At 38.4% G+C, this 22,057-nt stretch overlaps 1 protein-coding gene across 3 annotated transcripts in view; it reads left to right on the plus strand.

Moving 5' to 3' along the window:
- The window catches only part of nlgn2a (neuroligin 2a), a 249,364-nt gene that overhangs the window by 73,663 nt on the left and 153,644 nt on the right, over nt 1-22,057 (plus strand). For all 3 annotated transcript variants that reach the window (XM_007564580.2, XM_016677726.1, XM_016677727.1), the window contains exon 3: nt 17,392-18,168. In XM_007564580.2, the coding sequence (XP_007564642.1) occupies nt 17,595-18,168 (574 nt within the window). In that variant the 5' untranslated portion in view covers nt 17,392-17,594. The remainder of the gene's footprint in view (nt 1-17,391; nt 18,169-22,057) is intronic.

Genomic DNA, 22,057 nt, shown 5'->3' on the forward strand with positions numbered 1-22,057 from the left:
ATTTGGGTTTAGAAGCTTGGACAGCAGAAACAAGCTTGGTCCACTGAGCTTTATGGCTGTTTATGCACCATTGTACTGAAATCTAAAGGTTCTGTTCTGTGTTTTAGTCTCTTTAAGCCCTTAATTTAATATTAATTTTATCATGTTGAATGAAACTAAAGTTCCTACACAGTTTGAAAAAGTGTGGACATCTGTATTTGTAAGCGTATCTCCAGACTATATCATGGAAAGGAGTATTAGGGCATTGCGTAATGTCCCCTAATACTCCAAATTAAAAAAAAAAAAATAAATAAATAAATAAATATATTTCTCTTAGAAAAAAAATTCTTGCATTATTTTTATTTTAATAAAATAATAAAAAAATAAAGTAATAAATAATATTACTAGAATAAAGTCAGAATATTGCGACTTTATTCTTTATTCCCCCAAAAATGACTTTATCCTCATATTTGCATTTTTAAATGTTTTTTTATTTTTTCCAAGTATGACCCAATACTCTGTCTTTTGCCTATTACCAACCTACAATAGTGATCTGCTCTTTAGCCGATTAGCTAATAAGTGAATCAACTGATGTTCGCTAATGAATCAGTTCTGTTAAAGTTCCTAAATGCAGCTGAACTTAATGTGTGTTACAGTTATAGATGTCAGTACTGTAATGTAACCAGATACACACGTTGCCAAATCTCATTCTATACTGTGCAGATGCTCTGTCTGCACTGATGAAGATTCACTCGCCTCATTATGTCAGATGCTTGAAGTGGGTGGAACTGTTTGGGAAGGTTATTGATGTTACGAGAAAACAATAACTAATTATTTCCTTACATGATTCAATTTCGCCCTATTTATTATCTTTAGACGCGCAGAAATAGTTTTTATAAAAATGGATTAAACACATGGATTAAGCATCAGTAAAACATCTACAGCTGGGACAGTTATTGGAATATCAGTAATTTTTAAATTTAATTATCTGAACACATCAAGTTTCTGATGACTGCATCTATTGAGAGCAGCTCACATCAGACGCTCGCTCTTCTGAGCATCGCAGCGTTTGATAGTGTCCTTCTGTGAAGTTCAGCGTCCTTCATTCGCGAGCAAATCTTAGGAAAGTTTCTGATCAGACGCGCAGCAGCCCCTTTAATATAAAACCCATTTCATCCTCCTCTAATTAGAGCCGCTCCAAAACTCTCTTAAAGGTTTTAAAACTCTCCCGCGTAGCAACCTGCATTACCCCGATCCAAGGTCAAAGCCACTTAGGAGACGGTAAAATGTCGATGATATATGGAACACGTTTAGCCGCGGCTCTTAATGGCGGCGTGTTTATGCAGCTCTGATGCTGCGGCGGCGTCCGCCGGCCCGCTGAGGGCCTCTGCGCCGTCGGGGCCGCGCAGTGTCTTCCTCCGCCTGTCCCGGACGCTCCCGCTGGACCAGATGTTGGGTCAGATCGCGAGCTTGTCCTCAAACGAGGTAAGGAGGGAGATTTATGGCTGGTGATTTATCAGGAAGCAGGAAGTAATCAGAGCAAGACGACAGGGAGGAGAGTCTGCGCCAGTTCACGTGTTACACTGAAAAAGGCTTACCAAGTAATAATTAGTTTCTACTGCAAATATCTTAGCTGACCCTGTGGCAATAAGCAATTAGTCAATTAATGAGTTGATAAATTAAAATGAGCTGATGATTATACATTTTTTTAAAGGGCAGTTTTGTTTAAAGACTCTTCATAATCCATTTATTTATTTATTGTTTTTGATTGCCATATTCTTATTTTGGATATTTAAAATATCTTCCAGTTTCAGTTTGAAGTAAAACTGGAAGATATTTTACTAAATTAAAGTTTATTGGTTTTTGAAAAGCTGAACTATATGCCATTATCAATGTGTTACTTGGAAATGGTCTCAAAACAGCAAGATCATTGTTTAGCGCAATAATTATTTTAGCACACTTGAAATTAACTAACTGACAAGTAACTTTTCAGCAAGATGTAAGACATTGTTTGAAGTCAATAATTCCTTGAAATTGATAAGTATTTATTGCATTGACAGATTATTACACATAACAAAACCTTTTTCCTTTATCACAAGAGAAATAATCTGCAAATGGAATAAAAGCCTTTTCACCAATATTAAGGAATTATTGACATAAAACAAGCTACTGTATCGTGCCGAAAAGTTGCTTGTTAGCTAGTTTTGCCTTTTTTTAAGTGTAAGAGATTAAGAGATTTTTGCACTAGAGACTAGATTAAAAATACTTGGTAAGATTTTGTGTTTTTGCAGCGTTCGAAAAACATCAGTAAAATAAAAGTGGTAGTGTTATGTAAAATGACTACATACCTCTGAATGTTTGAGAAATCCTTTAATCTCCATGGCATCCGTTCAGCAGTGGACCTAGCCCCACCTACAAGGACGCAGCCCCGCCTCAGAGCTGCAGTTTCCAGGCTTCCAACTCCACAACTCAGCTCCTTCAGACTAGCCAGCAGCAATTAGCAAACGCCTGGCTGAACTGTAAACGCTGAGCTCATTATAGGAGCTACTTCTCAGTAAAAACATTGTTAAAGGGTTAATACAGGAGCAATGTGATGACTTCCTGAAGACAGAGTTTCAGAAAGAGCAGGAGTTTCTTAAAGAGACAGAGTCCTAATTTCTAGATGTTGAATTTTGCAGTCAAATTTCTTTTACATTTTCATAGATCTATAGCATTTTTACAACAACTGAAGGTAACATAGTTACTTGATTGTGTCTAGAAAACACGTACTACTCCTTTAAGAGACAATAAAGTCTGGATACCCTCGCCGCTTGACAAGGTGATGGAGCTGCTTGGCAGGCCGCTGTCAGCCTGTGATTAATCTACCGCCGTGTGCGTCTAATTAGCGCCCGCGCCCCTCTGACTTCCTCGGCGTCCGCCGCACAGACGCTCTGACCCACGCTGGAAGCTCGGCACAAATTAAAGCCCTGTAAATATTTGCTTTTAACTGTTGCAGACACATTGTTTCCAATTTTACGCTTCATTGGTCCGCAACCTCAACATCGCTTCCTTCGCTCAGAAACACACTTGTAGAATCTCACTTTCGGCTTTGCTGCCTGCGTCCGCTCGGTGAATCCGCTGACAGCTCCTCCTCCGTCTAGACCGCCTTCTGTCCATCCCATTGTGCCTCTTCTGTAGCTGGCAGTCTATCAGCCCATTGTCTCCACCGTCACACCAGTCTGGTTTAATATAGACTGAATGGAGTCTGAGGAAGGAGAGACAACAATGGACAATGCATGGAGACAGACACACGGTTGGCTTGCAGGGATGCTGCAGCACAGAGGAAATGTTAGCTTTTTTTTTTTGGCTTCTGATGCAATAAAGTTGCAGGGATGGGGTGAATGCAGGCTCTACATTTGACCTACATACCTGCACATGAACATTCATCAAACAGACATTGCTAAAGCACCAAACCTGCAGCTGGATCTCTTAATAAAACAAGCATGTACTGCTTGTCCTGTAGCTGTTTATAGAGCGATGACGCTTCACCTCTAGAGTCTGAAGGTCAGTTCATACAAACGGGTAACTTCAAGTTGCTTTAGGGTGTTTTCACACAGTAGGTCAAAGGCTGCAACATTTGTCACATTTTCAGTGTGGTTCTCTTTCACACTGCACTATGTCAAACAAACAGTCTAGATGAAAAACCTGTTCCCCTCCTCACCTGTGGGGGCGCTGCACCAAGAACCACTGAAGGAAACGACACACAGCGCAACTTCCTTCGCCATGAATGTAAACAAAAATGGAGTGGCGTCAGATTTTAGTAGCTGTAGGATTTCTTGTTTTTTCTCTTTCTAGCACTAGACTCATGTTTGTTTTGGTTGTATTTACCCAGAATACCCTGCGCTAAAGTCCACTTCCTGCTTTTGAGGCGGTCTCCGGTCCGCTTGGCGTTCACATTTGCATTCAAACGGCGTCAGAATTCACTTCAGCCGAATAGAAACCGCGGTTTGCAGACGGACCAGAGTTTACTTTTTGCACCATAAAACAACTCAGTGCACAGAAAAAAATCAGGTATGATTTGGATTTTAATTTTAATTTCCCATGTCTCACATTTATTTCGCATTTATTTACCTTTTGTCTGTTGAGGTAAAAGTCTGTCACCATTTGAAAATCAGAAAAGTGAGCATAAAATGAGGAAAACAAACCGTAAGACAAAAACTGAGGGATGATGAATCCAGAAACATTCAAATAGCCGCCGCACTGTTTGTTTTGTTATTTTATAAGTGCTTTGACCTTTGCCAGAGAAAACCAAATCTGTATTTTCTGTGAAGGTTACTCTCAGGCCAGAAAAATAGAAAGGAAAAAAAAAAAGCAGCTTTTACTATTTTCTGAGCAAATCCTGGACGCCCTGCAGAGCCGCCATGGAGAGCAGTAAAAACCAGAACAGCTGTCGGTAACTGATAGCAGATTACACAGATATGGAGAGAGTTTATCTCTGTGGCTTTGGAAATAAAAATATAGCAGTGCTGCTTTCCTCTGAAATTTAAAAAAAGTTGTGAAACCGTGTTGGAATATTTTACGATATTCGGAAAAGCGAGGGAGCTCTGCAGCGTACATGCAAATATTCGAAGCGTTGCTTTCATTTCAGCGCATGTCCTCCCTTCAGCTTTGGATCTGTTAAGCTCTGCTCTGACTTTAATAACTTCTGTCTCAGGCTGACACACGCAGGGCGATAAATAATAGGAGAAAAAAGCCCGAGATTGACAGCAGCCTGAGCAAACACTGACCTGGCCGCCGGCTCTTTTCTACTCACAGCCCACACAGAAGCTGTCAGCTGGATGGAAAACATACAAACACAAGTCTGCCAAACACGGGCAATAATGGAGCATCTGCTGAGATCAAACGGATTCTTTTTACCGCGCCGCCGTTGTTGAATCGCTTGTCGTCGACCCGACTTTAACCTCAGAGTTACTTTGCACTCAGGACGCCACAAATCATGTCACAAAGCTGCAGACTGTCAGTAAATCCCACATTTTTACAGATTTGTAATTAAAAAGAGGCACAGATTGTTCCTTTTCTATGTGATGCTGACTTTGGCTCTCAACCTGTCAGCCTGTTTACTTTACATCAGGGTGTTAAAACAAATTTTCATTTTGGGTCGTATCGTGAATCTGAATGTTCTTAAAGGGCCGGTTGCATTGGTAAAAACCCATTAAGATGTTAAAATATCAATGGATAGCTGTTTGTTTCAGCTCTCAATAAGTGTCTTAAAATTAAACAATACTGAACATCTTTTTACACTGATTTTGATTGTTTTGTATTTTTTGCATTCAAAATCTCAGATTTTGTGGTGCTAATTTAGAAATAGCACCACAATGTATGATGTTAAATCTGAATTTTTATTACTCACTGTATCGATCATGGACTATAATTTGATATAGAGATAGAGAGTCTGAGGCTGTAGTGACTTAAACAAAATGTTTTTGACCAATTTTGAGAAAAAATTGCAGTAAAATCAGGAAAAATGTGGGTATTTGTTGATTTTGTGTGAATTTTATAGGTTTGTGAAAAAACTGGAGAGACTTATTGATGTGATTTGGAGTCTGGCGGGTCACATTAAAAGCTCTGGTGGGCCAGATCTGAGTTTGACACTGAATGTGTTTTTACTAGTCAGGTAGAGGCTGGAAACAATTACAGCGGGGATTATTGCAGCTGCTGGCTTTGGACCGTTCCTAGCAAGCCTCGCAGCCAAAATGTGATGGATGTGATTGTGATGCTAATTTCACCAAAGAAATAAAACGTTCCAGCCAAGAATAGGTTAAGGTAACATCTGAAATCGAGGCTTGCAGGTGTTTTGTTTTGGCTCGATCCTCCAGCCAAGGATCCGACAACGGTTGGCTCCAACTTACTCAGCCCAGCAGCTGCAAGCCACATTCAGGAGAGAGCTTCACATCTGGTTTATTTGTGATTATATCAGACAAGGACTCAGGATCCAAACAGTGATTTCATTTATTATTACTATTTAAGGGTAAAATTGTAGTTTTCGAAATCAACCTGGCGTAAAACTGAAAAAATAGAAAGTTCTGACCACATTAGCCGCAGTAGCTGCTCATACAGCCTTCAAATAGTCGCCTCCGAACACACAGCAAGTCAAACTCTGAAGACGATGAGCAGCAGCAGAAAATGACGACGGTTAATGTGGTTTTATCGAGCAAAGCATTTTAAAGGGGACCTATTATGCAAAATTCACATTTTTCAGATTTTTGTACTTTCATTTGGGACTCAACCATTTCTAAAAACAGCCAAAGAGCTTAAAAAAACCTCCAAAATGGTCAAATATCTTTAAGCTATAAGCTACCTTAGCCTCTCAAATATTAAATCACAATATTAAATTTTTTTGGAATAATACTGCTCTTAAAATCAGCCTAAGAGCTTAAAAAAATTATGTTTTTTGGTGTCTGGAAAACAAGTGTTTCAAAAACCTCCACTGCCTGTCACCTAGCAACCCAAGCGAGGCTGCTCTGTCACCTAGCAACCCAAGCAGAGCTCCAACATGTTTGGCCAGTTGGTTTTACCATTCGTTGTATGCGCTGTACAATGGCTGCTGGAAAAGACAAACGTTTTGTTGTTGACACATTGCCCCGAACCCACTTGATGCATTCTTGTTAGTTGTGCAGAAGACTCAACTTCTGCTTTTCAAAGATTTACAGTTGCATGTATAATATAAAGTATAAAAATAAACCAATAAATCAAAAACACAAAGAAAGGAACAATTAACACAACACATAAAAAATAAACAAATGCTAAAAAAAGAAGCCATAACAACACAGAAAACAGAAACACCCGAATATTCGAGCATTTTACCTTTGAAAGAGGAGTTCTGAATGTTGTCTGAACTTTACCTTGTTTTTATATGTAATGCATAAAAGTAGAAACAGCAGAAATCAAACATTTTCTAATTCCTGAGTCAACAAAACATCTTAATCAAAACATTTAATTTCTTTAGATACACAGAAGAGGCATAATCTCAATAATCCTAACTAATAATGCTCCCAAAGTGGGGTAAGCTTGTTTTCACGTTACGTAACAAAGCTGCCCTGCCTTGTGCCCGTCTGTAATGACAACAACAGTGAGACTGATGCTAAAAACTCCTTGTAATTTTCATGCTACTGGATAAGAGCTGAGACCCAGAACCTTCCACCTTTCCGCCTCTCTTGGCAGCAACATCAAAAGTCTAACATCAGGCTTGAAGTTGCAATCTGAACAAGTAATAAATCTTGCAACATTTTCTCTGCTGAGACTTGTTGTAATTAATGAGGGAGAAAATTGTTCACACATGTGCAGACGAGGGCGACATTAAAAATAGAAGACCCGCAAAACGAAATTTAATTGTCTGTGCAGCAAATTTCACACTTCTTAAATAGTTTCTGCAGCCAGACGACAAATTTTTAAGACTTTAATTGTTTTGCTCTGGTTGATGATCTGTTCAGGATTGCTTTTTTTCCCCCCTGTTATGCAGGCTTTGTGGTTAGTAAGATTGTTTCTCAGTATTTATGGTCTCCTGTAAGTTTCTTGCTGTTTCTAATTGCAGCAGAAACAGAAACAGTGTTGCTGCAAAGACAGATTAGTTTAGTTATAATCTAATATAATAATAATAAGCAGAGTCTTGGGGCGGGGGAAGCTGAAAAGAGAAGAAAGTTAAATGGTTCTAGGAGAACATTAAAGGTGATTCAGCAGAAGAGTTTCAAAACTCAGTTACAGATTCTTACTTCCTTAAGAAATCATCTATACTTAATATTTTTGGGGGAATTTACAGAATATTCAGGTCAGGTTTGTATGATCTGTCACAGAAAGGAGTGACTTTAAGCTTCTGTGTTGAAAATGAAAAACAATTTTGGAAGCAGGACTCTAAACAAAGAAAATTTAGAAATCTAAAATGTACAAATCCAGTCACAAAGCGCCTTCCAGGTAATAATAATGCTCTGTTTTTTGTTTTGTTTTTTTGCATCAATGCAAAAAAAAAAAAAAGTAATTAAAAATGTATGCACTGCCTCAAGCCTGATTGGCAATTTGGAGCATTTTTGAGGTATTTTAATCTATTCTTTCCTTCAGGTTAGAGGAAAAGGTTACACTAAGGGAATATTCATAAACTGAGATTATATTATGTAATCTGTCCCACTGATTTAATTTAATATAAGAAAACAGATTTGGAACTTACTTTTAATTTATTAAATTCATATCATCATCAGGCAGATATTACATAATGAAATTGTGTATGGATATGGAGGACCAAAACTGACAAAACTAAAAATGAAAGTAGAATGTAGATATAAATGTTTTGTCTTTCCTTTTCTTTACGTATGCATTTTTGTCAAGAAACATATTATATTTTGCATTTTCCACACGTTTACGAAAAAGAAAAAAACATTTTCTTGAAAAAAAAATACATGCTTGAGGAAAATGCAAATGAAAATATTTACATTTCTTGATGAAAGTGTGTTTAAGAAAGAGGAAAAATAAAATATCTATATTTGTGCTTTTATTTTTAACTACGTCAGGTTTGGTTCTCCATAAATGCAGTATGGTACACTTTAAAATAGTCCTTGCACTGCAAAAACACAAAACCCCAGACTGGAACTAGTACTTTTTTAAAAATTGATATTCAGGAATTATTACTTAAAATAATCTCCTGTATTTTACTGAAAAGCTGTAAGTTAGTTTTGTCTTATTTAAAACTTACTAAGATGTTTTCACCAGAAACTATAAAATAATTAGTAAGATTTTGTGGTTTTACAGTGACAAAAACGTTTATCTGTCAGAACTGATGGAGATGAAATTAATCGATTTCAGTCGAAGACCAGCTGATTGGTCCAGCACTACTGAAGATGACCGTAAATAACTAATCTTGGTCGTCATTCTCGGCGTTTGGGGAATATTTCCGGCAGCAGTAATCAAAAACCGTCTGGCGATGACGACCGGTGACAGAATCCGATAATTGCTCTCACAGAGGTGGGACATTCGTGATCGATCTGTGTGGAGTCCCGGCCCAATAGTTTGTCATGTTGTGATCAAAATCCATAATTAGTTTTCTTCTGATGGTGTCTGGCCACCTTTGTGCCTCAGATAGTTGCCCTTACATGTCACTGAAATTAAACTCCAACCTTTCATATTCTGGACTTTTTTTTTTATAAACTCCCAACTGGAGGGAGAAATTCTGACTTTAATTTATGGAGTTGCAGATTTTCTGTGTAACGTTCTGTATCACCATCAATCATCAATGTTTTTTATTGGCATTTTATGTGCAAAGGAAATACAAGTATTTAATAATTGGGATATGTGCAACTTATGATGCACATTTCTATTAACACATTTACCATAATATGCATTTTTCCCCTTTTTTCTGGCCTTGGTGATCTTTTTTGCAGTAGATCAGACAGGAAATGGGTAGAGAGAGAAAGTTAGAAGACATGGAGCAAACTCAAAATCTCATAAAATATTTATGGTCTAGTTTCAAGTGAGTCAGACAAAACTAACTTATAATTGTTCAGAAAAACTTAGGAGTTTGTTTAAAGTCAATAATTCCTTAATATTTATGAAAAAGTACGAGGTCCACTGGCAGATTATTTCACTTACAATCAGATATTGCTTTCATGTAACAAAGTTAAATAAACATACTTTTTCATCAGTATTAAAGGGGCTGTATTATGTTAAATTCACATTTTGCACGTATTTATATTTCCATTTTGGTTTCTACTGCTTATAAAAACAGCCTAAGCACTGAAAAAAAATACACTCAGCCAATTTCTTGGCAATAAATTAATATTTGGTCTGAAAAACAAACGAGCATCTCAAAATCCTCCATAATGTAACATCACAAATCAACAGGCCTGTAACCTAGCAACGTAAGCAAGGCCCAGCCCCGTAACCTAGCAACCTAAGCAAGGCCCAGCCCCGTAACCTAGCAACGTAAGCAAGGCCATGCCCCGTAACCTAGCAACGTAAGCAAGGCCCAGCCCCGTAACCTAGGAGCCTAAGCTGAGTTCCGGGACATTTGGTCAGCAGGTTTCATAAGAAAGTGTTCCATTATTGCCGTGTTTCTTATTTTGATTACATTAGATTTGTTACTTTAGTTCAGTCTTTTCTCAGTGATTCTAGTAAGTTTGTTTATTCCTTGTGTAGAAAAATTAATCTAATAATAATCTAGTTCTCTGTTGTGTTCTTCCTCGCCCCCTATGCCATTACTTTATTAGTTCCACGGATTATTCTGCTGTTTTTGTTTGCCTCTGGTTCCCTGTGTTCCCTGTAATTTTTATTTTTCTCATTATAACATTCAACATAGTTCATGCTCCCAGCACCTATCTACATTTTGGGTCCACCAACCAACACATCATAGACAGAAAGCACAACACTACATTTTTTCCCAGGTTATCATTGTAAAAATCAGGAAGGAATTATTGATTTAAAACAAGTAACTTTTTTAACCTCTGGAATCTCAAAAATGTTGTTTTGGCCTTAATTTTGAAATAAAACAATAGGTTTTCTCATGTAACTTGTGTGAAGGGCCCTCTTTACTTCCTGCCTGCGCTGCTGCACGGAAACGCCTATCTCAAACTTGTAAAAAACAAAATGAATAAAATACTTTGACAAGTATAGCTAAAATATTCTCTGTATATGTTCTTCTACTGATGTATAATAAGAATTTTATCCCTGCATTCATGTAAACAGAGCAACATTGTTTCCGTTAGCATACCACACAGAAGGCGCTATGATAGGTGTTTTGGCTAGCAAATGTTTGGCTGTTTGCTCTTTTTATCTTGTTTTTTTTCCATGCATCTTAAACGTATTATATATGTGCAAGGATTGAAATGCATGCAGTTAGTTTGCAGGAAGAAATTTGGGGTTTAAGCAAGTTAATCACATTGATTTTTCCAAATAAAACCACTGAAGTGTTTGGTTGTAACTAAGCTGAAGGAGTATAAATACTCAGCAAACAAAACCAGCATGCACAGGTTTAGCAGTGAAACTCAGTCGCTGAAGCGAGTCCTATTTCTGGAGAAAATATCTGCAGTAAAATAGGTCTCTATCATTTTCTTTGTTTTATTCCCAGTGACACAGACGTATAAAAGCCTTTACCAACGGTAAAGAGGCTGATAAAGACGTGAAAAACTGTAGAGTGGCTCTTATAAAGTTCTCCCCTTAGATTTTGAATCCCGAAATAAGAGGAGGTGGGTGAAGGAAGTGGGGTTTATTGTTCAGTCTTCGGCTGAGCGACCTGTGCGGTCTGCCTGCCTCTCTAACCCCGCTGGGAGGTTGAGGAAAACGTTCTGCTTCCGACATGAATCATGGATGAGTGTGTGCGGGTCCATGTGTGTGCAAGAGTGCCGAGTGTATGAACGCTGCTCTATTTTTGGGGGTAGGCCCGTTCCTTTAAAGCTGTTTTTGAGAGTACGATGCAAAAACACAAAATCTTACTAAGTAGTGTTGGTCTAGTTTCTATTGCAAATATCTCAATATACTTGAAGTAAGACTAAACTAACTTACAAGTGAACTAATCTGCCAGTAGAAGTTTTCCATTCATTTAAAAGGGGTTGTATTATGCAAAATTCACCTTTTGCCTGTTTTTGTAATTTTTGGGGTATATACTGTTTCTGGGCTAGGCCTCGCCTGGGTTGCCAGGTGACGGGCTGAGGATTTGTAACATCACATTCTGGAGGTTTTTTGAAACGCTCCTTTTCCAGACACCAAAACACATTAATTTATTGCCAAAAAAATATATTTTTCAGTTACCTAGCAACTGAAGCAGAGTTCCAACATGTTTGGTCTGCTGAACCAAAGTGTTTTGTTGTTGACTTACCATCCAGAAACCACTTGCTGCGTTTGTGTTGGTTGTGCAGGAGGCTCCACTTCTGCTTTTCAAAGATGTAAGGTTGTATAATTATGCATCTGTTTGAAGTCATTTTTATGTGTGAGTGCAAATGTTGAGTTAGAGGGGTGTGGCCAGCAGCTAATTATTTGGATTTAAAGTGACAAAGGTTCTAAATCAGCTCAAAATAGGTAAAATCTCATTATTTTTAGAATGATTATGTGCAAAGAAAGCAATGTTTTGCTTTGCCCATAGAAGCAAAATATGTTAAGAAATTATTGATTTAAGACAAGCTCCTATCTTCCTGAAAAGTTGCTTATAAGTTAACTTTTTAGTAGAAACGAGACCTAAGATACATGTTTTAAGTGTTGCAGGGTATGACAGTGAAATATCAGCCACATTCCCGTTTTCATACCGTTTGTTGCCTCAGCATCACCTTCTCCTCTCCCTCTCTGCTTCATCAATCACTTAAGCTCTCCCACGGCTCACGGCAAAGCTGGACCAATTAAACCTTCTAATTGAGCCAATTAGCAATTAAACACTCAGATGCACCCAGAAACTCTGCAGGTCCTTCCAGGAAAGCTGGAGTCTGCCAGCGTCTTGGCTTCTCACCAGAGATGCTCGCTCAGAAGAAGAGGAGTGCTCTGCTGCCCACTCAGGCTGGAGGTGTGATGTTTAAGAGCGAGCGCTTCCACAGCAGCCTCCCGTGGAAGTGGGACTATTAGCGTCCACTTCCCGACACTCTCCAGTCCTCGTGTTGCCTTTCCTGAAGGGCCTCCGCTGACCTGAGAGAAGCTTTTTCATTACCAAGACCTGTCTCCTCTCCATCTGCATTTTCACCTTTCATCTGCCGTTTGTCGCCCTCTTTTTTTTTTCCCCATCTCTGCCTCTCGGCCTTGCCGTCTCTTTTATGTATGAATGTGTCTGAGTTTCTGTCGGCGAGGGGGCTCGGCTCAAAGCAGGCCAGCCTCTAGACTCTCGGCGGTTTAATTAGAGCGTGCATTGTGCTGCCCTGCTTCTCTGAGAGCATATATGTACATCCACACACACAGAGAAAGAGAGAAAGGGAGCGTGGGCAGCACAACAAAGTCCGCACTGAGGAGAACAAAGGCAGGCTGCGGCGTATTTTCGTCTGAACCCACTGCACCAGAAAGAGACAATGAGCAATTAAAGACGCCGTAGTTTGCGTCACAATTATAACAACCTCAGAGAATCCATACGTTTCCGCGGATTTTCTCCCCTCAAAGATCATGTTGTACATAAACTTTATTGCTACATGAAGGAGCCGCGCTCGTTTTATCTCCTCATCAGTCTATAGACTCCAATTATCTGCTGTCTCGCCTCAGGACATCTAACCCTCATACTTTCTCCTCCGGATGGCTTTATTGGCATTGAGAGAGGTAGAGGGAAAGAAAAAAACGAGAGAGACAACAAAAACGCAGAAGTGCTTCAGCTGGAGCATTAACTCAGTTAATGATGGCCTTAAAATGGATAATTATAGTGATCAAGAGGGAGAGTGTGTAAAAGAGAGGAAGGTGAATTAAAAAAAGAGCTAATTATTTTGTTTTCCTGTGTGTTTCCGTGTGTGCTTTGGTTTGCATGTGTGCTGCATCATAGCCTACCTGCTGACAGTTTGTATCTGGAAAATAAACTAGTTCAGTTCAATCAAGTTTGCTAAAGCTTTAAATTAAGTCAAGGAGTCGCAAAACCGCATAACGACAAAATGAGCAACATTTTGAGCTCATACATAAAGACATATAAGCTCAACATCAAAGATATTTATTGTTTTTCATCTGCTATTTAAGTTATTAAACTATCAGATTACTGCAAAGCGCTGATATAACCATTCAGGTTTCAACGTTTCAGGAATCCCTGAATATTCATGGAGCTTGTTTGAAAACATCTTTAGAGATCTGAGATGTGGATGCTCACATTAGAGTTGTGGACGTTTGTGCTGCGGCAATAAAAGTTTATTTTATACTAGAATAGCTTCACTGATAGGCTAACTCCTGTTGGCACAACCTGAACACAACAGTAACCTTTTCCAGCGTTCAAAGATCATTTTTTGAAGCAAAAATTAATCCCAACTGAGTCAGGAGACGCGGCTTCGTCGTCCATCGCTGTCGACTGGGCGTCAAACAACAATACATGCTCCAACTCAGGACAGAGAAAAAAAGAGCAAATAATTGCATTAAAATTAATCTATTAATCTGTGATCAATTAATCAAAAATGCATGAATGTCCCGGCTCTGAAATACATAAATGTTTGATCATAGTTGAACTTCTAAACATTCTGGATTAAGTTCACAGCATGAAGCAGGAAATGATTCTTGTTTGTTCGTCATATTTAATCTGAAAATAAATTTATATCAGTATTTCCTCTTTATCTGTTTAATCCTCTCTTACTCCCCTCACAAACACAATGAGTGAAGTGAATGGATGAAGTCCAGATGCATTATTTTATTCACATAAATTCCTTTTCCATTGTCAAACAGCAAAATTAATCTGGTTTATTTGTTTTTATTCCATCTACAAAAGTCAGTTTGTCTATAATCCTGAAAATCATCACAAACACCCACAAATCCTTCCAACCTTCTCTGAATCTGCTGGCCTGTTTTAATAGTCCAGGCAGAAATGATGAACCTTAATAAGCATCAATACAAACATTGGAAACCATTTTTCCAGAAGTTAAAATCTTCGGTCTTGACCAGAGTCGGAGGAAGTGGTTCGGTTTTGAAGCCAGAGAGCTGATTCACATGCGATGAAGAAAATATGGAGCAGAAGATTAGGGTGATGGCAAAGAGGCATTCCAACCTCATCAGCAGAAAGGTTTTTCCACTGATCGGTGAGAAAGCCATGAATATTTTCTCTCATGGTATATTTTATTAAATGTAAATGAAAACATCTTCCTCAAATTGAATTATTTTCATCTTTTGAGAGATTCCTGCCTGAGAAACCTTGTGTTGGTCAGCAAAATAACAGACTTTGAGGTTTGGCACTACAACGTGACAAAATGTGGAAAAGATCTTTTTAGCGGATTGACCCGACCTGGACGGTCCTGTTCGGTAGTGTCATGTTCTGCTGGTGTAATCTCTGCCGTGCCTCGTCGTTTTATTGATCCGGTTCTGTTACGCGAGGATTTGAACATTTCCACTTCAGATTACATGAATGGTTGTGCTACTACGAGTGGGCTCTCATTCATCTGTGGGTCAGTTGAGGCTTACCAAAAGCATCCGACTTCTGTCTGCGCTCAGCCAGAAAAATGCCCCGCCTCTTTTAAGCTGCTTATCGGAGCACATTATTGACCTTTGACCTTACTGGGCAGTGAAAGGATCGCCCTAATCTCCAGCCTCTGCTCTCCGTCCCTTCGTCTCTACTGTACTTTATCTGCAAAGGCAAACCCTAAAGCCTCCAGGAAATTAATAACCGCAAAAAAAAAAAATCCAGGAATCATCAGCAGCCGAGTCGTTAGCGGAGGACGGGCGACGTGGCTCTGGACGGCGTCGGCTCCGGCGTCGGCTCCCCGTGGAGATTTGCGTGTAATATGGAGGAGTGAGCGGCCATGTTAAACACAGATCAACCAGGGAGGATTTGGCCCCCGTACAGGTCACACCAGCTTAGGACGGACATGTCCAGATCCTGGTTCAGCAGCACAATATGGCAGATATGTGGATTTAAAGCATCACAAAGTGCTGATTATGGACAAAATAAAGACGTGCACTGTATGGGTTTTTTCTCTGATAGTGAAATAAACTGGGTGGAAATAAATCCTCTAATAATGTGTTTTATATGGATTCTTTCATCTAAATGTACATTTGAAATTTAAGATGAATCTGGTCAGAAAGCAAAAGTTTGGAAGATATTTTCTTTAATTGAGATGAACATATATACAGAAATATGTATTATTATTATTATTATTATTATTATTATTATTATTATCTTTTTTTAACTGTAGTGGGAGCCATTTAGTCTTGAAAAATTACCCCCTCCCTTCTATAATTAATACAATCAATGTTATCATATATTTTTTCTTAAACTATAATTGTAGAAAGTGCTTAGTGTAACAAAATGAGTAAAATTGTTGCTTTAACTTATGAACCCAAAAGCAAATAAATCAAGCACAGTTTTAGTTTCAGTTCTTGTTGGACATAAAAACTAGATTATCAGTTAAATAAAGAATAATAAGTATGTTTAAATTAAAACACAAGCTTAAATCAGGCTGATTTTTGTCTAACTTTGACAGGTCATGCACTAAAAAATAAACTTTATCTCCAACTTAAAAAAAATCAAGCTAATTTGTTACATGCAAGCGAATTAAGTTTACCAGACTTAATTAATTTATGTGTGTTTCACCAAATAAATGTAATATATTTACTTTGATTATTAGTAACAAATGAACTATTTTTTCTTTTAGTTGCATCGCTTGTTTTCTTTTTCCAGTGCAGGTGTTTGAATGAGGTTTTTAACGAAAATGGACAAGAACGACTTAATGAGGCGTCAGCAATGTGTGCTTCAGATCTTAAGCTAACCGAACGGACAGATGAATCGACTCGCCATGCTTGACTTCTCTGGTTTAAAACGATGATTGATATTGAATTACTGCCGTTTTCTTCAGATTCTGGTGGAATAAGAGCTTCATCCCTCACGGTATCCAGGAGGCATCTGTCTTATGGGGGCTACTCTGATGTTCTTAAGCGTATAAATGAAGATATTTCCGTCTAAATCCAAGCTAACACTAAAATGTGTCTATAATGGGTAATCTCCACATTGAATGGGGCAGCATAATAAAGTGAGAAATGAGACGTTTTAAAGGTTGTAAAAAATGGATGTCAACTGATCCTCAACATGTTAATCTCCATGATAAATGTTCCCTTTTGCTTGATCTGCTTAGTGCCGTCTCCAGATTTAGAAAGTCTTTTGGTTTCATAGCGTTTTTCCTCAGTTAAAATGGAAAAAAAACTGAATATATTTTAGTTTAATCGGTAATTTAAAGGGCAGTTTTATGTAAAATTGACTTTTTTGAGCTTTATATCATGTTACCTAATCAAAAACATACTTGGAGTTTTGCTTTCATTCTTCCATGAATGCTTGAGAAAACCTTTAATCGCCATGGCAACCATTCAGCTGTGCAAAACACCTGGGTGGACCTAGCCCCGCCTTCGAGACGCAGCTCCTCCTCTGAGCTGCAGTTTTCAAGCTTCTGAGCAGCTCCTTCAGACTAGCCAGCAGCAATTAGCAAACACCTGGTGAAACCTCTGCATCAGCTGAGATCATTACGTGAGCTACGCCTTAGTGAAACAACGGTAAAAATATCTTTAAAGGGTTAACAGAGAAGACATGTCGTGATGACTTCCTGAAGGCGGAGTTTCAGAAAGAGCAGGAGCTTTTAAAGAGACAGAGGCCCAATATGAAGGTGTTAAATTACAAAGTCAAACTTCTTCCAAGTCATATTTGATATGTAGTATTTTTATAGCAACTGAAGTTAATATGGTGCTATAAAATGACACTGTGTGCCTGGAAAACACTCTTATCTGCTTTTCTTCCTCCCGTTCCTCTGTCTCACTCTGCAGAGTCCTTCATCAACCCAATTATCCGGACAACGGGAGAAGGACAGGCATGGAACGCAACAGAACCATGCCTGGAGAAGTGTTTTGGATCGCCTCTAATCGGTTTCACCACTGACCTGGATCTCACACCGAGGGCCGAAGCAACGTCTTACCTTCTGCCTGGCGCTGGTTGAAGAGTCCGTCTGATTTTGGTGTTTTATCTTGTTATGGTTTTCCCTCCTCACCGCCGGACCGAGCTGACAGAACAGACTAGAAGCAGGTGGCTGAGCCCTTTGACTCCAGCCATGAACAACCTTCCACTACCTCTGAGTAAACGGAGTCGGCGGGGTTTGTTGCCCAGGACCAGACCCTTCAGCTTCGTGACAGACTGCTGCCTCATGACGGTGCTGAGCCTCGTCTTGTTTTTCAGCCTGGCCTCTTGCCAGAGAATGGACCCGTCGAAGCATCCCATAGTCAGCACCAACTACGGCAAGCTGAGAGGCGTCAAGAAGGACCTGAACAATGAGATTTTAGGCCCGGTGGAGCAGTACCTTGGAGTTCCCTACGCCACGGCGCCCATCGGAGACCGGCGGTTCCAGCCGCCGGAGGCGCCGGGGTCCTGGCAGGAGATCCGCAACGCCACCCAGTTTGCCCCCGTTTGCCCTCAGAACGTCCACGGCGTTCTGCCGGAGATTATGCTTCCGGTTTGGTTCACGGATAACCTGGACGTGGCGGCGGGATACATCCAGAACCAGAGCGAGGATTGCCTCTACCTCAACATCTACGTGCCCACAGAGGACGGTAAGTTGGCTCTGAGACGTGACGGCGTTGGTGGAGAAAAGAACAAATGGGTTTGTGTTACTGAGCGTTTATGCTCTGGTTCTTGTGTCTGTGCCTTTCAAGCTTTCCAATCTTACAAAATTCTTCTAGATACACAAGGAAATACATTTTCATCATCAATTTTTTGGTAGAGAAAGCAGACCTCTCTCTCTTTTTTGGTCTGGAAGATTTTGTTTGTTCAAAACTCATTTGTAGACGAGACATTTTCAGACTTTAAAGGTAGAATATGAACATCAGAAGGCATTATTACCACCGATTGGTAAACGTGGCATCGATATAAATCAAATCAATCTAAAGGTGATCACAGTGCTAATGCTAATGCTAATGCTGCATCTGGACAGTAACTGTCCACTTAAATGTTTTTAGCATTTCCTGCCACTTATGTTTGGAGTTTGAATGAAAAAGCTGCTCAAATGAAAAGAAACAGGTAAAAATTGCACCATTTGTGTTTTTTTAAAGTGCGTGCTTAAAATAGAAAACAAAAGAAAAGTTCAGTTTCATATCTTCTAAAATGTCCCAATAATTTCTGACTTCTACTTTTTTCTGTGACTTCTACTTTTTTCTGTGACTTTCTACTTTTAAGGGGATGCAGGTAAGGTGACAGATTAACCGAAGTCTAATTCTGCACTTGCTGCACACCGTCAGTCAGCTGGCTGAGGGAAGTTTTTCTCATTTTAAGAAGAGCAAATGTTGGTTTTTCACTGTGAAAAACAAAAGTGTTCCTGCTTGTCAAAATTAACTGATTTCTGTCTAACGGTGTGTTTAATCAGAAATCATAAGAGCTACGGCAAACAGAGATTCTGGTTGATTTCTGGTCTTTGTTTTTCTACAGCTTTGACTTGATTTACATATTTCATATTATTCCAATTTCTCTTTAAGGGTTGTGATATAAGATCATTCTGCAAAATGTATTTTTATGCCATTTCTGGCATGAGAAATCATCAATAATTCATGCTGGCTGCACCGGCAGCATCTCTGTGTGCATTTTGAGAAGCAGGCTTTTAAATAAAGTCAAAATGTCTCCATGACGACTTCCACAAAGAAAATGTTTGTTGTCTTGCTGGAGTTCAGGTTTGGTGAAAAATTGTATTTGTGACTTTATTACTTGCTGTCCATCTGTGAGTATTCAAACGGAAAATAATCTGAAAAGTCTTAACATTCAAGTTCTGTAAAACTTCAGTTGTCCTTATATTTTATTTAACTTTTTCTTGACTATTTGTTTAAGAAGATAATAAGTAGGCAGTCTTTTAAAACAGGCCGCTTGTTCTCTAAATGTTCGTTTCATATCAGCATTTTTGATAAATCAGGATAGTCTTTTAGTTTTTGTTTAGTTTTATTTGAATTTTAATACAACAGCATTAAAAAAAGAAAAGACTGCATAGTTAAACTAAAAATAAAAGGAAAAACAGAATACAAAGCAACTTATTTCCACATTTAAGAAATTAGATGAGCTGAAGCTGGAATATCTGACTGACCTTAAATCAGATGTGCTTATATTTTACTCAAAATAAATATTAATTTCTGCTCAAATTAATCTACATGTTTTTAACAAAAGCTTTTATTGTGCTTTTGAGTAGATGATAAATTCAGAAGCGTTTAACTATTAATACGTCTCATGCGATAGACAAAAACGTTGAGTTTTAGTTTGCTGGTTACCCACGTCAGACATGTTTGAGGAATCCTCCAGCCACTAGATGGCAGCAAAGTGTTTAATTACTGGTATGTGTGGAATATGCATCAACAGGCATTAGGTTTTATTAAGAAAGTGATTAGAGGCAAATTTTCAAATAAAAGAGGTTAAGGTAATTCAATGTTTAATATTTTTTCTAGAATTTTTGTCATTTCTAAAATGAGATCCATTACATATTTGTTATTTAGACCCAAAGCTACAATTTGTTTTTGAGTTTTCAGAAACCCTGTAGTTTATTTACACAAATCCAGTAAATATCTGGATCACAGCTGCAATTGCAGAATAAAGATATTTTTTAAGAACCAATCCTTTTCAGTGTTGACAGAATCATTAGAGATTCCTTTATCGCTGCTTTGTTTTCAGTATTTCCTCTTATATTCCAGCAGAAAGTCTGTGTTTTGCTTTTTTTTAATGTGTTTTAAAAACAGAAGGAGATTGTTTTACACAGTTTGACAGGAAGTTGCTGGAGTCTTAATTTCCCTAATCCAATCCCAGGACAAACCTCATCATAACATCTCTTACAGGATCTGCTTTGTTGGGAAGATATTCAGCAAAGAAACACACCAGTAGCTCTGATATTCCTTTTCTTTTACCTCGCCTATTAATTATTTGCATTCATCTTGCCTTTTTCAAACAGTTGTACTCTATTTATGCACAATATCACTTCTTCCAGTGAGTCCTAACCAAATTTTATTGCAAAAACAGAAAAACACAAATGATAAATCGCAAACAAAATCAGTGCAGTTGTGTTTTTACTTATGAGATGTGATAAGCGTTGTTCTGAGACTCTTAATCTGCTTTGGTTCTGTTGGAGGGCGTCTGAAATAAGCTGATGACTGAATAATAGCTCGTCTGACTCCTCTGGAGTCTGCAGGTGATTTATGAGAAAAAATATTTGACTTTTATCTCGGTTTTTTGTGGCATGAACCCTTTTTTTTTGCTGATTCTGTGGAGATTTCTGTTTGCCTAGCCACAACTCGCAGTGAAAGCAATAAAAACGAAAAATATTTCTTTTTCTTCAGTGGAACCGATAAGAAGTCTCCCAGCTTCCATCAGCGCTCCGTCTTGCAGCGCAGTGTGTTTGATAACATGTTAGGAATTTGATGCTTCTTCTTTATCTCCTGTATGAGCTACACAAAGCTTTCTGTAAGTCTGCAGGAGTCCTGCTGCAGATTTTACAGGCTGAACATGCAGCGTTTGACCTGAGAGTCAATTTTACGAAGGAAATATTCTGTCAAATATCGTTTATTGCAGAGAGTTATACAAACAGAAATACAAAAAAAAAATAACTGATTCTGTTTTCCTTCTGCCAGGTTATTGTCTGTTATACCCTAAAAAAAACCTTTTCTTTTCTATTTCTTGGGCGCTCCGCCCCTCTGTAAAGCCGCCCTGGGTGACTGCCATATCAAAACATTTCTCTGTTTGTATACATTTTTCTCTGCAAGCCAAACCCAAGGTGTTGTGTCTCTACACATCTCTAGTCGTGTTTTCATTACAGATGTGCGCCAAGTAAAACTGTGGTGGCATCATCATGCTGGGGGAAGTTTTTGATCCGCAGGAATACAACATGAAGCTTGTAGCTAAAATACATCTGCTATTCAGACGTTTATCTGGGGTGGATGTTTATATTCACACAGGGCAACAAAGTTAAACACTCAGCCAGAACGACACTGCAAAAACACAAAATCTTACCAAGTGTTGTTAGTTTCTAGTGCAAATGAAGACAAAACTGGTTTACAAGTAACTTTTCTGAAAGATAAAGGGTCTTGTTTTAATTGACTAATTCCTTAATTTAGTTATAATGAGTGAAAAAGTACTCATTATAAGTAAAATAATCTGAACCAAAGCAGAATTTGTACTTTTAAAAAAATCTATTTTAAAGGGGCTGTATTATGTGTTTTTGAGTTTTACTGCAAAATCAAGTAACTATATTAACTTCAGTTGTTACAAAAATGCTAAATATATCAAATATGACTTAAAACAATTTTGACTTTGTCATTTAATGCCTTGAAATTGAGCTTCTGTCTCCATAAAAACTCCTGCTCTTTCTAAAACCCATGAAACCGCCCCTCCATAAACTCTTTAACAAGTTTTTTTTTTTTTTTTTTAACCAACGATTCATTGAGAAGTAGCTCCTATAATGAGCTCAGCTTTTACTCA

This window comes from Poecilia formosa, unplaced genomic scaffold, assembly GCF_000485575.1.
Source record: "Poecilia formosa unplaced genomic scaffold, Poecilia_formosa-5.1.2 Scaffold161, whole genome shotgun sequence".
In the NCBI taxonomy this organism is placed as follows: Eukaryota; Metazoa; Chordata; class Actinopteri; order Cyprinodontiformes; family Poeciliidae; genus Poecilia; species Poecilia formosa.